This window comes from Talpa occidentalis, unplaced genomic scaffold, assembly GCF_014898055.3.
Source record: "Talpa occidentalis isolate TD23 unplaced genomic scaffold, MPIMG_talOcc4v2.1 talOcc4.2, whole genome shotgun sequence".
In the NCBI taxonomy this organism is placed as follows: Eukaryota; Metazoa; Chordata; class Mammalia; order Eulipotyphla; family Talpidae; genus Talpa; species Talpa occidentalis.
This window is the reverse complement of record NW_023602073.1, coordinates 109,275,969-109,290,502: the sequence shown is the minus strand read 5'-3', so window position 1 is coordinate 109,290,502 and position 14,534 is coordinate 109,275,969. Positions and strand designations below refer to the sequence as shown.

Genomic DNA, 14,534 nt, shown 5'->3' with positions numbered 1-14,534 from the left:
CATTGAAATATGTATTTTCTATAGTCACTGAAATATATATTTTCTAGTCTACAGCTATTCTGTTACTGTGCCAAAGCTACCAAATTAAGAAACATATATACTTTGGTTGCTTTCCCTACGATTTATCGGGTAATGGGAATTCTCAACCATTGACATGCCTTTCTGAACAAATTCTCCTTCCTAACATTCTCCATAAATATTCTTTCTGGCTTCAGAAGTCTATCAAACAATGGTTATTATAATGAAGTTAGAGGGGATGATTCTGAATTAATTTCTTAATTCCTTCATCTCTCAAACATAGATTGAACCTTTTCTCTAGCCCTGGGACCTGGTCCCCATCCAAACAGTGTGTCCTGGTCTGAGCATGAGTTAAAGAGACAGGGGTCAGAGGGCAGCTCTGAGTCCCCCCCCCCCGCCGCCCCCCACCTCTAAACCCCACTCCCTGACCTCCCCAGGGCAAGGAGCATAACTTCCCTGAACTTTAATCTCCCCATATGTAAAATAGAAATAACAATAAGTACTTAGCAAAGTTATGGAAAATAAAGGATCTAAAAAAGGATCTATATAGAGCCCAGTGCTGGCATGTTAAAGACACTCCACAGAGGACAGTTTCTTGTCATCCCCCCCTTAATAGGCTATCAGAGGCACATCCATTCACTACTGCGGAGATTTCCATGTGTAAATGCTATTTTTTCCTTTCCTTGGCATTTATTTTTCAGTTGCATATTTCTAAGATTAACAATTTTATAAGTCAACGGTAGGGCAAGATGAAGGAATCTTGGATCATGAAGACAGTCTTCCTTGAGTGCCATACACACACACACACACACACACACACACACATACACGCTCTCTATATTTAAGTGTAGCTCTTAAGACTTTAGCTCTCAACTACATATATATTACATATATATGTACTGTATATTTAAGTTTAGTTCTCAGAGCTATCTGCATACTGTACCTGGTCTCTCTCATTGTTCATGAGGACATTTTATGGCTATTGCATGCCAATTTATATACTCAAGACTTTCAGATAACTGATTGCTACAAAATTTGGCCAAATGATATTCTATTATATGCTTTTAAGTGCTCATCTTTGGAAGAAATAATCCAGTAACAGCAAGTGCCAAATACTGCCAATACTGCCAACTGTTTGCCAAAGCCGTAAGTTTATTCATTTGGTCCTATACCAACCCTACAGAATATATACAATTGTTGTTCTCATTTTACAGACAAGGACACCGACATAGCTTCAGTGACTTGCCCAAGGTCACATAGTCAGTGGTGGAATGATGGAGTTTCCTGAATCTGGCCCAGAACCAGTCTGGTTCAAGGGCCCAAGCTCTTCACTACAACACTATTACTTCTTTGAAAGTTTTGTTATCTTCTTCAAAAAGATATTTCAATGTTGCAGTACCTCACAAATCAGCATCATTTGCTACTTAGCCACCGGGCATCTCCAGTGCCCTGGGCATAAACAGGCAAGTGGGTGGATGTTCAAGGGTTTCTCTGAAGTTCTTTGTCCTAATTTAAATGTTATTAATGAGCTTCTATCCATCTACCCATACCAATTTGGAAGAGACTCTATTTAGAGAATGAACTCGAGAACAAGGCTTCTGCTATAAGCTTTTGTTTAAATATTCTAAGCTCCATTTTATTAGAAATAAGAGTACTTACTGAACTTTTATGAAGTGGCAGGCAAAATAAGTGCTTTATATCATGATCTCATTTACTTCTCAAAATGACCCCATGAGGCAGGTTCTGTATTCATCCTCATGGTGATTATAACCACGCTGAGGCTCAGGGCGGGTAAGAAACTTGCCCGGGCTGCACAGCTGGTGTATGTGCAGAGCAGGAACTGGAAGCCCATTCTAGCATCACAGCCTGTGCCTCCCTTGGAGAACAATGGCCCTGATAACTCTCTCTGAATTCAAGCACCACTGCAATATATGATGTGAGAAGCCAACATGGAAACCATAGTTCCTCTGTCATTTTTGTGCAATGGCTCTGAAAATAAGTAGGCAAAAGATCCCTTAATATCCCAAATGCTTTGGGGCCTCCCCTGGTGTTGCAGTGGTTGAGCACTGGGTTGCGAGGCTGCCCGCAGCCTCTGCAGTGCCAGTTCGATCCCCGGCCACCGGGTGAGGGTCCCACCAAAAAAAAAAAAAAAAATTCCCAATTGCTTTGGATAAAGGAGCTTGCTGGGAATCAGAGATCTTTGATCAAATCAAGGGTCCCTGAGCCCATAATAACTCCCTAGACTAAGGCAAAACTCTAGTCTTCCCTTGGATGGCTTCTCCCCAAAATAAAGACACTAAAAAGAGAGCATTAAAATAAGATTTTCATGTATGGGAAGAAAGACTGTCTACTGTAGTGTAGAGAGTCTTTATTCAGGAGAAAGTTCTAAATCACATAGCCATGGCAGCAAAGTACCCAAGAGGGTGGAAAGAGGGCCTTCCCTGGTGGCGCAGCAGTTGAGCGCTGGGCTGCGAAACTGCCTGCAGCCTCTGCATTGCCGGTTCGATCCCTGGCCTCCCAGGGAGGGTCCCACATGGCGCGCAGACCTCTCCTGCCGCACCCGCTGCTCCCCTCAGCAGTGTGTTTTGTTGGTCTGCCTGTTTTGCTCCCCACCCTGGCTCTGGTGAATCCTCTCACCTTCCCGTGCTTCTGACTGTACCCAGCGCTTGTATAAAAAAATAAATAAATCTTAAAAAAAAAAAAAAAGAGGCTGGAAAGAAAGAAGTAGGAGAGAGAAGCAGCAGATACAGTTGGAGAACAAGGTTAAATAACAGCACAGATGGAAACAGAGGAATGTGCAGGTGAAACAGGACAGCTCAAGCAGATTCCATTCCTTCTGTCAAGTCTAGATGGAGAGTCTTGCTGGAGAGTATAAATGTATTCCTTCTATTGGAATTGCCTCCTTGCTTAATCAAAGATGATTCCTTTTCTTTCTAAAAATTCCTATATTTTTGAAGCATAGTTTAGAAAACTGGGAGCTCATGAATAACCTCAAACTAAAGGAATCTCGAGGGTGGATGGGAAAATAATGAGATAGGCCAACTCTTTCTCTAGACAGCAATCAGCCCCTGGGGTTTTCTGGGTCATTTTGCATTTGGAGCTTTTACAATTGCTATTTCAGGTAACTGGTACACACATACTATGTATACACACATCATATGTGATTTTATTTGATGTGATGGAAGTCTAAGTGTGTCACCATGAAATTTAATTCTCAGTGCCTGTGCTGCTCAGATGTCACATAAAAAACTGTGCAAATTCAAGTTGAGCTGGGGCACAGACCTGGCTTTCTATTAAACCAGCTGTATTTAATGGGAGGGACTTTGGTCATTGTACCTATTTTGAAAAGCCTCTCAAACCTTGGATTCCCACATGGTCTGTCTTTGGGAAGAGAATATATAGCTTAGGCCAACAGGAATATCCAATCCAGTTAGCAAGTAGACTTTTTATTCTAAATAAACAAGAATTCTGGTTTTTGTCAAAAGAAAAAAAGGGACTGATCAACTTTCAAGAGAAATGCAGCAATTTCCATCATCTTTTGCAGGTAACTCATTAAGCTTCTATGATCAACCTGGTAAATCCTAGCAACAGCTAACATAAAACAATAATCCAGAATTTCCTCCTCATTGCTCTGATGAGACCAATATATACTGGTGAGCAGGGCCAGGCTGCAAAGAGAACTGATCTTATTTTTAAATAAATTCATTTAGGACCAGGCATCTCAGAGCAAAGGAGACTCAAGTTATCACTGGCATTGTGGCTTTCACCTTAAAGGCCTCTGATACTGGATCTGATTGTCCAAGTCATACAGAGTTGTCTTGAACAGGGAAGGAGGAGCACCCTCCTTCATAACCAAGAATCATTTGTTTTATATGTACACAGTCCCAAAGCTCCAAACCCCATTTAATCAGTGCCAATACATTGCTCTAGTCAGAGAAGTGGGGTGCTAACATCTTGACAGACAGAGTCATATTTGCTTCACAAAACTCTAGCAGGAGGGCCTCCCCAGTGGCACAGTGGGTTGAGACATACCTGTGAAGCTATCTGCAGCCACTGCAGCACGAGTTCGATCCCCGGCCAGCCAGGGAGCAACCCACATGGCGCAGCAGACCTCTCCTGACTTGCCTGCTGCTCCCTTCAGCAGTGTATTTCAGTCAATCTAACTGTTCTGCTCCCCACTCTGTCTCTGGTGAATCCTCTCACCCCCCCACACCTCTGGCCTATACCCCAGTTTTTGTATGCATAAATAAAATAAAAAATCTTTAAAAAAAAAAAACAAAACTCTAGCAGGAAAAGGCTGGGAGTACATGGAGAATAAAGGGATAGTGAAAGCAAGTCTGGCCCTTTGTTGATCATTGTTGAAGCTGGATGACAGATACTTGGGGGTGGGGGGGCGGCCTTTCTATGGCTCTATTTTTGTGTTTGTTAGAAGAAGATTAAATTTTTTTTAATGAAAATTTAATCTAAAGAAGCTCTAGGGGGCCTCCGTGGTTGCACAAGGGGTTAAGCGCCACACTATGAAGCAATCTGCAGCCTCTGCAGCACAAGTTCGATCCCCGGCCAGCCAGGGAAAAACCCAGATGGCGCAGCAGACCTCTCCTGTCTCACCTGCTGCTCCCCTCAGCAGTGTACTTCAGTCAGTCTGCCTGTTCTGTTTCCCACTGTCTCTGGTGAATCCTCTCACCCCCTGCATCTCTGTCCTGTACCCCAGCTTTTCTATGCATAAATAATCTTTTTTTAAAAAAATAAAGAAGCACTAGGAATTTACATGAGGCACAACTACTAAAGTCCAAACTCAAAAGCATGATCAGTTACTGAGACCACCACAAATAAGTTATCTTGCCAGTTCATGCTGTATCTTTCAGGTACTTTCTACTCTGGCTCCCTTGAGATGTTAGCTGAGGTGTGTGGGACGCCTGGCTTGTAATTTCCCACATCCTTGCCTGTGCCCATGTTATTTCTCTCTGCTTGAAATGCTTCCTTAATTACATCCCAGCTCTGACTATCAAAATCCAAACCATGGAAGGCCTAGATCAAAGGTATCCTCCTTCGCTAAGTCTCTCTTGCTGTATATGGAAGTCATCTTTCTTCATGCTCCAGAACTTTGCTGGTATTCTCTTAGGGCCTAGCTTACTGTATGATGAGAGCAATCACTAAAATGTTATAATAATAGAAGCTAATATGAATTGAATGTTACTATGTACCAGATATTTTAACTATGTCATTGCTTTCAACCCTTACAATATTCTCTGAGGTTATTATCTTTTATTATCCTAGTTTACAGATGAAGATCTGAAGCTCAGAGAGTTCCAAGTAGTGAAACAGGGATCCTGTATGATGTGATGCCAGATGTGTCACCATAAAGTTTAAGCCTTTGTGCCTGAGAGCCTTAGTTAAAACACCAGGGTGATATTAAAGGGTGATAAATTAAAGGCCAGCTGGGGAAAAATCCTAACTTTCAGGAAGACCTGAGTACCCATACTCCTAGACTACAGAGCTACATATGCCCCCTCTTCCTACTGAATTGTAAGCTCCTTCAAAAAAGGGATTGTGTTTTTTCTATTGTGTCCCCCACAAGCACTGTCTAGTATAATGCCCTATACCTAGAAAAATGCTCAGTGATGTCTTCCTAACTGAACACTGCACTGACACAGAGCAGTTTCCGTATCAGCAGCTCTGCCTGAGGGCTATGTCCTACTCTTCTAACCTACCTGTCTGTCTCCAAAGGAAATAAGATGGACAAATCAGCTCCCAGAGATGCCTAAGCATCTCTCCTCCCTACCTCCTCTGTTCACAAGGCCATAAAACTAAAATGGTTTTCAACTTCTCCCTACACTGCCATTGTACATGACCAGAAAGAATTCTTCCCTGATGCTATTTTTAACGCTCCCAGCTGTGGGGTCCCTCTGCAAAGCCCCCATCCCTATTAGCCTGAGGAAAAGTCAAAGGGGGTCAGAGTTGGTCAAGAGGATGACTTGGCAATCTGGGAAGCAGGAAGACAAACTGATTCTCCTTTTGTCTTATTTCCTTTCTCCTATTTTCCCTTTTAGTCTTCCTCAACCAGATTTCTTTCCAACCAAATTACACTATATGGGTTGATGCTGTTCTTGGGCTATATTTTGAAGCTGTATTTTGATACAATGATGCTCTCCAGGCTGGTCCACTTGGGGGTAGGCTAAGTTGTCTTCAGTTCCTTCCCCCCAACAGACTCGATATTCCTCTTCTTCTAGCTATCAGTCTTCTCCCTCCAAGGACCTAGGGTCTACTATATTTCTGCAAGGTTTCAGCTGGGTTTCAAGAATTGAGAAAGTATGGGCTGAAGAGAAGGTATGAGCTCATAGTATGACTATACCTCCTCCTCATTCTAGCTCTTGACTAGCTCCCACTAGTGAGATAATAGGGAAAGTGAGAAGGTCTTCCAGTCCCCAATAATGATGCAGTAATGTTAAAGGGACCAGCAATGAAGCTGGACTTTGGGGCAAGGCTAGTCACCTGTGGCTGGCTGTACATTTCTCCTCTGGGCTCTCATAAGTGACGTTACCATAGTGTTAATGTGATGTAGACTCCTTACATTTTCTTTCATTGAAGGTTATGTGCTCTGATCATGAGCTTAGATATGCCAGCAAAATACCCGGTGTGTGTGTGCGTGTGTGTGTGCACGTGTGTATGTGTGTACATGCACAACTATCTATGAAGAGCTGTATGGGGCCACACTGAGTGGTGATATATCAACTAGTACTCAAGTTTTACCTAACGTCATTCATCTTGACAGCCTTGCATTTTCAAAATTAATAAAAAGCATACGGAAGCTGCTGCACAATCACCAAAGAATCTTGGCCACCAAGTTAAATATCTAGTCATCTGTGTTGTGCATTAAGTGTGAAGGCACATATCACAGCTTGGGATTTAAATGGAAAAAATCAATACCCTACAGGAAATCTACAGTGGCACAGAAGATTTTTCTATCAGCCAATGCTTTCATTGTCAGTACCTTCTGATTACACACACTTGGGTATTCCAGGCATCGATTTAACTTTGCTTTTGTTTAGGTTACTTAATATTCTTCCTTCTTCCAAGAAGCAGAGGCTGAGGGTGTGGGGGAGGGCACAGAAAATCAACAGTCCATAATGAAGCTGGAGAAAATGTCCAGTCTACCTGGCCAGGGAATAATCTCTGTCAGCACATGTGTCCAGAGGATTAGCCTACCAGCCATGGGTTCCTGATCACCAGGAGCCTAGAAGTAACCTATGCCTTTGATATTTTCTCCTAAAATCCATCGATCCCCAACAGTGCTCCCCCACTTCCTACACCCACCACGGCTCTCACTACAGAGATCTATGCAAGATGGCAGAACCACTTTTAACCTAAGAGCACTTTATAAAAAAGTATGCAATCTTTTCTTGCTGAGTGTTTAAAAATTTACTCTTAAGCTGCCCTAAGAAAACTCCAAGGACTTACTGTTTCTCTCTTAAGAATGAAAAAATCTCTTTCATATAGAAGCGTAATTTCTCAGGACTTCATAACCAGGCAGACACCATCGCTTCTCTTATAGCTGAAAAAATTAAATTTCTCCCTAGAGAAATAAGCTTGTTTTTTCTCTTTATTCTCCTTTTTCTTCTATCACAAGAAAGTATGCTGACCAAAATAAAGCATTTCTAACAGTAACTAGAAGGACAAAGATTGCACCAATATTTCAAAACTACTGCCAACATAATATTGTGTTTAAAAGCACAGCAACGACTACACATATATTTTCTCTAAAGATAGCTAGAAGGATGTCCACATGTATGTTTTACTTCCTCCAGTATAAGCTGGCCACAACCAGGACTCAGGCATGCTTGTTTTTTCTAATAAATAGCTAGGGGGTGGGGGTGGGAGGCTAGGGAGTCAGATACGCATGTTACTTTTAAGTGGCAAACTACTTCCAAAAGCATTTTGATACTGCCACTGTCTTCTGCTAGATAACCATAGTCCAGGAGCAAAGCATTAAAATTGAAATGAATGAAAGGACTTCCCTAGAACAGGTAACACTAGCAGGCCTGAAGTTTAAGAGCTCTAAGATAAAATATAAGGCGAGTTAAGTTTTCAGAAAAAAAAAAAAAAACCTTGCATTTATAAGCAGCGAGTCTGCATGCAGATCAATCGATGAAGGGACTCAGTGCAGAATGTGGTGCTGTTGTGACCCTGCAGGCTTTGAAGGGGGACTGCGGCTAGGATGGGCATGAATTGCATTTTTCTCTCCTCTCCTGCTCTTTGGACACTTTGTTTTTAATGAACAGTTGGTATCAGAGCTAAGTCCAAAGTCTGGGACATGTGGGATTTCCTAATGCGGAGACCTGGCAGGGCTGTGCTGTGCTCCGCCAGAAACAGAACAGAAATGAGACTACCTCAAAATGTGACAACTGAGCATCCTCATTCTCTTTCAGTGTTTTCATTTAGTTGGAGCAAATGTTTTGCTTTAATGCAATTGAAAAGAAAAGAACATTTAGGGACAACATAGCTAGATCCCTCATAAAGCTTCATTTTCAAAAGCAGTGTTTGAATCTCTAAATAAATGACAATTCATTCTCTGTTTACTTTAGGTAAACAGAAAACTCATTGCGGAGCGCTCATTTTCAAAAGCTAATCAAGAACATTAGGTCCCAACAGATTCATTTAATAGAAATATAATAGGCATTCCTGCTTGCTTTTCATCTTGTCTCACTGTAAATGCTAAAATGAACAGCAAATTAACCCTGCGTTGGAACAGAGTCCCGTCACAGCTGATATCTGCTCTCTCACGACTGGTAAACATCCCGCATCCTGTCGCTGCTTTGACTTCTACAGAGATGAGAATGCCTGATTGAGTTTGGCAAGAGAGTGTAGGAATACTTGAATTCTAAAGGGAGTACTGCGTGTCAGCTCTATCTTTCCTAGCAGCACAAAATATTACCATGCTGTCTCCTAAAATAGTGTACAATTAGGAAGTGGGAGGGGGGGTGGGGGTGAGATTGTTTTTTTTTTCCCAAGCTACATATATCAACTGTCTTTCTGTGTATTTTTAACTTAACTAGCCATTCTCCAAACGGCCGCTTATAAACTACTATACAAAAACAAGCTAATAAAGACAGGGCCATCCAAGCTCTATAATCAGATATAAAAGATTTGCAAACAATTTGAGATCTTATAATTAATATTCAGTGATATCAGAATTAGCATTTAGAACTCTATACAGAAAAACTATAATACTTCATAAATTATGTAATAATGAACAAACCCTTTCAAAAACTGTTTTCACTGTGCTAAAGTAACATTCTAGACTTGTTGTAAGTATGTTATTCTTACAAGTAGTTCGCAGTTATTCTTGAAGGCAAGCCTTGGAGTTTCCTTAGCATAGTGCTGCTGGGGAAAATTTTCAGCATGTCCATCTTCATCTCTAGCCTGAAGGGAAATATAATGGCCTATTTAGGGACTTACAAATAATGGAAGAAAAGAAAGCTAAAAGCATAACAGCTCAGATCATTAAACAAACGGGAATCCAGAAATAACAACATTATTAAGAAGTTTGTTTAAATACGCAGTACGCCTTTTAGATATCAAAATTTGGGATTTATTTTTCTTTACATAGTTTAGTTTGAACATGCAAATTCACTGTGGCGGAATATTTAAAACAATATGAAGCAAACCAAAATCAAAATAATTTTGTTGGAAATGACCACCACTTTAGTCTTGCAATGACTTTCATTGCACATTTAGGATAAGATGACATACATACGTGTTTAAACTTTTTGGCATGCTTAAGCAATCTCTAGATAATGCACTTAAAAAATTCTAATAGCAAGGCCATAAGAAAAGCAATTTGCATAGTTATATTTTGCATTGTAATACTATTAGAGATAAACTGATTCCCCTTGATTTTTAAATAAAGATCTGAAAGGAGCAATGATCTAGTAAGAACAATGATTCTTCAATCAAATGCAGTTAAAAAAATAGATTTAATTAAGAAGCTGCATTAAAAGTTACTGGTTATTTTGATCTACACTGTTAATTAAGAAAGCTGAAGTTTAAATGGAGACATTAACAGAACCCATTAGCAATACCGCTGGCATACAGTCTTCTCTTTCCAATCTCCACCGGTTTCTGGTGTGGAGTTGGAGAGAAGGGAGAGGTAGGTGAAAGGAGGCGTGTCTGCAGCACACTCATTAAACCATTCATTTGGGTGACACTTGCACTCTGCTCTGCTCTCATCTCATGTTAGCCCTAACTGCTCTCTCTTTCCTGGCCCCCTGAAATTCGCAGCTGAGCTGTCTCCCTCACATATGGCTTGCATATAATTATGCATATTCCATTTTGCACTGCATTAAAATGATGAGCTCCTGGCTTCTTGCCAGCTGATTTTAAAAAGCCCAAGTGAAAGTAGGAAAAAGGAGAGAAACACAGGGAGAGCCGCACAGGAAGCAGCAGGTAGTTCTGTCTGCTGTCTCTTTAGATAAAATGTATGTCTGGCACCAAGGGAACAGCTGAGAACTACCTGTTGTGATGTTATGGATTGAGGGGAAGAAAACAATGAGCATACGTCTGTGTATAAGCAATGACAGTGCTGATGTATAGTTTCTCCTTTAATGGAGTGAAATCTGCCCGCTGACAAGTTTCACTCAGAGCTCCTCCACTAGACAGGGAATTGTCATTTCAGAGAGGGATCCAGATTTTGTACATTTTAGAATGTATAGGTTTTTTTCCATAAAGCCTTCCACTACATATTGCAGGGAAGAACCTGGGTGTAGTTTAGACGTGGAATACCACGGGCAGTTATATTTGGCTTATAAGAAGCTTGTAGGGGAAAAGATGCCTTTATTTTGGTTTCATTTTGAGATTTATGAACATCTCTGGAATTTGATGCTTTTTTCATTGTATCTTTTTTCTTAGCAAATCAGTGAAACAAAAACACAGTTGTAAAACTGGGGTACACATGACAGAGGAGAGCAAGTACATTGTTCATGTGCAGTGACTGTCCAGGCACGGAGACCAGGCTGTTTCTTCTTACTGCATCAGCTCTACTTTGCAGCAACATCAGGGTTTAAGTTAATAGAGACTTCAATGGACTCATGTGGAAGTGGAGAGTATAAATAAAAGGCAGCCGTGAGAAAGCAGTAAGATGCCAGATGGGCAGCAACAATGTAGATTCTTCATGACTGATTTTAAGCCATTCTGGGTAGCGCAGGTCCCTTGAAGTCCGGGCCACATCTATTTCCTCTTTCTAATTCTGCCATGCCCAGTGCCTTACTTTTAGTCAGCACTTAGCAAATATTTAGGTGATGGGGAAAAAACCCGGAGATGGATAGTAACTAGATCCTACCATAAACAACTCTATAGAAAATGCCACTTTGAAATATGCTAAATGTGGTGGTAGGTTTATTATATTCCTGATGCACTATGATACATATGCTTGGAAACACACTTTGCATATAGTTTACAAGGGCTACTATTTACATATGTATGTCTACATTCAATATATATGTATCTTGTGTATAAATATTCATAAGGTAGATTGTGTTTATTATGCATGTACTATGTATACACATTCATACACACCAGATGCCCAGGGATATTTTCAACATTAGTGGCAAAAACACATTCGTTCCACTTACATGTAAGGTGCTCACAATGCTTTGTTATGTTTTTAAAGGACAAAAAAATCCCATCATCTATGGCTTGAATGTGCTGCCTCAAAGGCTACAGATTTCATATAAAGCCTCATAATTTATGAGGCTACATAAAGCAGCAGTGGAAGAGAAAAGAGAGGGGTTCTGGGGTGACTTGAAATGCAGAAAGAAGGCCAGAAACTTGCTTCTTTACTGAGTCTTGTGTTTGCCTCTGCATCAAACTCCCAGGGCTCTGGGAATGGTCTGCTTCTGACAATTAGCCTGATTTTCCAGAGTCCAGTTCCATCCTCCAGCCATTTGCTGCGTTTCCGCCACATGCCACAGAGCCGGAAGCGCCTGATGTGTAGAGACCTGGCATCACTGCCCTCATGTGTGTGCACACACACAGCACTCAATCACACACCTCTCATCAAAAAAATTCCCTTTGCATTCTGAAGGTTTTCTATGTAAAAATTCAAATTATGATTGTCAGACTAAGTGAAATTAAGTGCATTCATCCAAGACAGTAATTCTCTACTCTGGCTGCATATTTGAATCATCTGGGTTGTTTATTAACCCCTTCCTGCCCCAGCTTTCCATGATTCGATTTAATTGATCCAGATTGGGACCCGGGCGTGGGTGGGTTTTGGTTTTTTAAGCGACCAGTGATTGTAATGAACGGGTAGGGCTGAGGGCCGCTGATCTAAAGAGGTGCTTACGGGTGTCAACAAGGGACTCTTGGTGGAGCTGGTTTTAGTGGAGTGACCCAAAGAGCAACACCAGGAGTGTACAAAAGTGGCCCTCGAGGCAGGCTTTGCTTTGAAGATCTGAAAGATTACATGCCTCCATTCTCATGGGCAAAATATATATGTATATATTTTTGTTTGTTTATTTTTAGTTTCTGGTGTGACAAACAATCTTGGAAGAACTACTATGTCACTTTCTGAAAAAGGCTTTCTTTAAAAAAAAAAAAAAAAAGGCCTTCCTGAACCTCTGTAGCCAAATCAAACATCTCCACCCAGTGTGTCCTCTCTTCAGTTACCACAGGTGCCACTTTGCAATGGTTGGTGTGGTTTTTGTCTCCGCCTCGACACCACACATTTCCTAAGGCCAGGATGGTGTCTGGCTTCTCCACTGCGGCTTCCCCCTCGTGCACAATAAATGCTCTGCAGGACAACGAGCTCCATTATCACACCACAGCAACTTGGTGGCAATGTTAGATGAAAGCCACAGAAATTTCCACACCCTCCATGTACAAGCACTTTAGAACATTCTACATCATATATTGAAGCCAGTGCCTTATTTTGCATCTACCCCCATTTTGGGTGCAGATGATGATGTATCGAGGGGCAGGACAGAGGACACTGACGACCCCTGCAGGAAGGGATATGCGAATCCCGAAGCTGCTCAAAATCTCAGGTCATGGTAGTGACATGGAGCAGTCCCACGTGCAGCTAGTTTTATTACTGTTCTCAAGTAATAAAAGAGATATGGAGATATGGAGAATGCATCCTCTAACTCCCTGGCTTGGGTTGACCAGCCCACCAGCAGTAGCTCTTGGTATCCACGGAGGATTGGGGACCTGTGTTGGTGTCTGACTTTGTTTTGGGGTGATCAGTGTTTAAGACATGCCAGGGTGAACTCACTCCACATGCCTTATTGTCAACAGCTTATTCTGACTAACGTGCTAGCTATATTTACCACTATGGGGGAAAGCAAATGGGAAACTTTTTTCACTTTACTATATATGTGCTTGTTAAACCAAAGGTACATTTTTGAGCTATTAGTCTAAGAAAACTTCACTTCTTGCCATAAAATAGAAATAAAAATTAAAATCCTTCCATTAAACTGCCAGGGAATTTCCCCATTTTGCTGATAGTCAAGCACCCGTGCACATTTGCATAAATAGATCATGTGAGAGACTAATTGCCTCTCTACTTCAGAAACTTCTGGCTTACATAAACCTTGTATTCACCTGTCTTTCCCGATGAGTCATCCCTAATTCGCTTCTTATTTTGATGCTTACATATAGAAAACTTCAGTTTTCTTTCAAAGAATTCACTTCTTACTTTGGGTCAAAGCCTTGCCATGTGCACATTCAAGCAAGATCAATGAGGTTTTATCCTCTGGACTTCTTTAGAAAATGTGGAACATTCCAGAAACTGTCTCACTGGCCAACCCCAGAAAAGTGACATATTTCCGATTTGACAGAAACGTCAACATTGTTGCCATTTAAAGGGGAAGACAATAAATACCTCCCTGTGATAAAGGGGAGTTTATACCTCTGCCTCTGTGTCACTGTGATTTCAAAATTTCTTCTGAAAACAAGAAAAGGTTCTGCCTGGAGTCAGAGCTGGAGAGTGATACCAAGATTCCAGACTTAGCTCTCCAATGCGCAGCAGATGTAGCACATGTCAGCTCCCACATGTGGTGTCGTTACCAGACTGGGGAACATCAAAAATAGTGCATCTCAAAGTTGTGGAACTAAGTTTAAAGATGAATAGTTGTAGAGACCACATTTTCTATTTTAAAATTAATTGTTTGAACCAGAGGGAATAGCATTTCTTTCCAAAATTAAAAGCATGGGGACATCACTTCTGAAAACTGAAATTACATTTCCTGATGTACCACTTCTGACCAGTCCTTCCTGTCTCAAGTGTGCACATATTCTCCTGGGGAAACTCAGAGCTGTCACGGGAGGCCTTTCAGTGTGTTGTGTACATCTTTGTGAACTTGACACAGGGGTCAGTCCAGTTTCCTCACCCTCAGTGAAGCTCAGCCAGTTCAGCCCTGGGCTGGAGAGAGGCCTCAGGAGTAGTCCCTGCTTCCACTTGAGTTACTGCCCAGTTATCACAGTGGCCCAACTCTTCATGATTCGATTCCCATTATCTTCCT

The 14,534-nt window shown here is 41.4% G+C and overlaps 1 protein-coding gene across 1 annotated transcript in view; it reads right to left on the bottom strand.

Moving 5' to 3' along the window:
• Window positions 1-14,534, bottom strand: part of SOBP (sine oculis binding protein homolog) — a 161,630-nt gene that overhangs the window by 60,882 nt on the left and 86,214 nt on the right. The window contains exon 5 of the mRNA XM_037520174.2: window positions 9,343-9,438. Coding sequence (XP_037376071.1) covers window positions 9,343-9,438 — 96 coding nt within the window. The remainder of the gene's footprint in view (window positions 1-9,342; window positions 9,439-14,534) is intronic.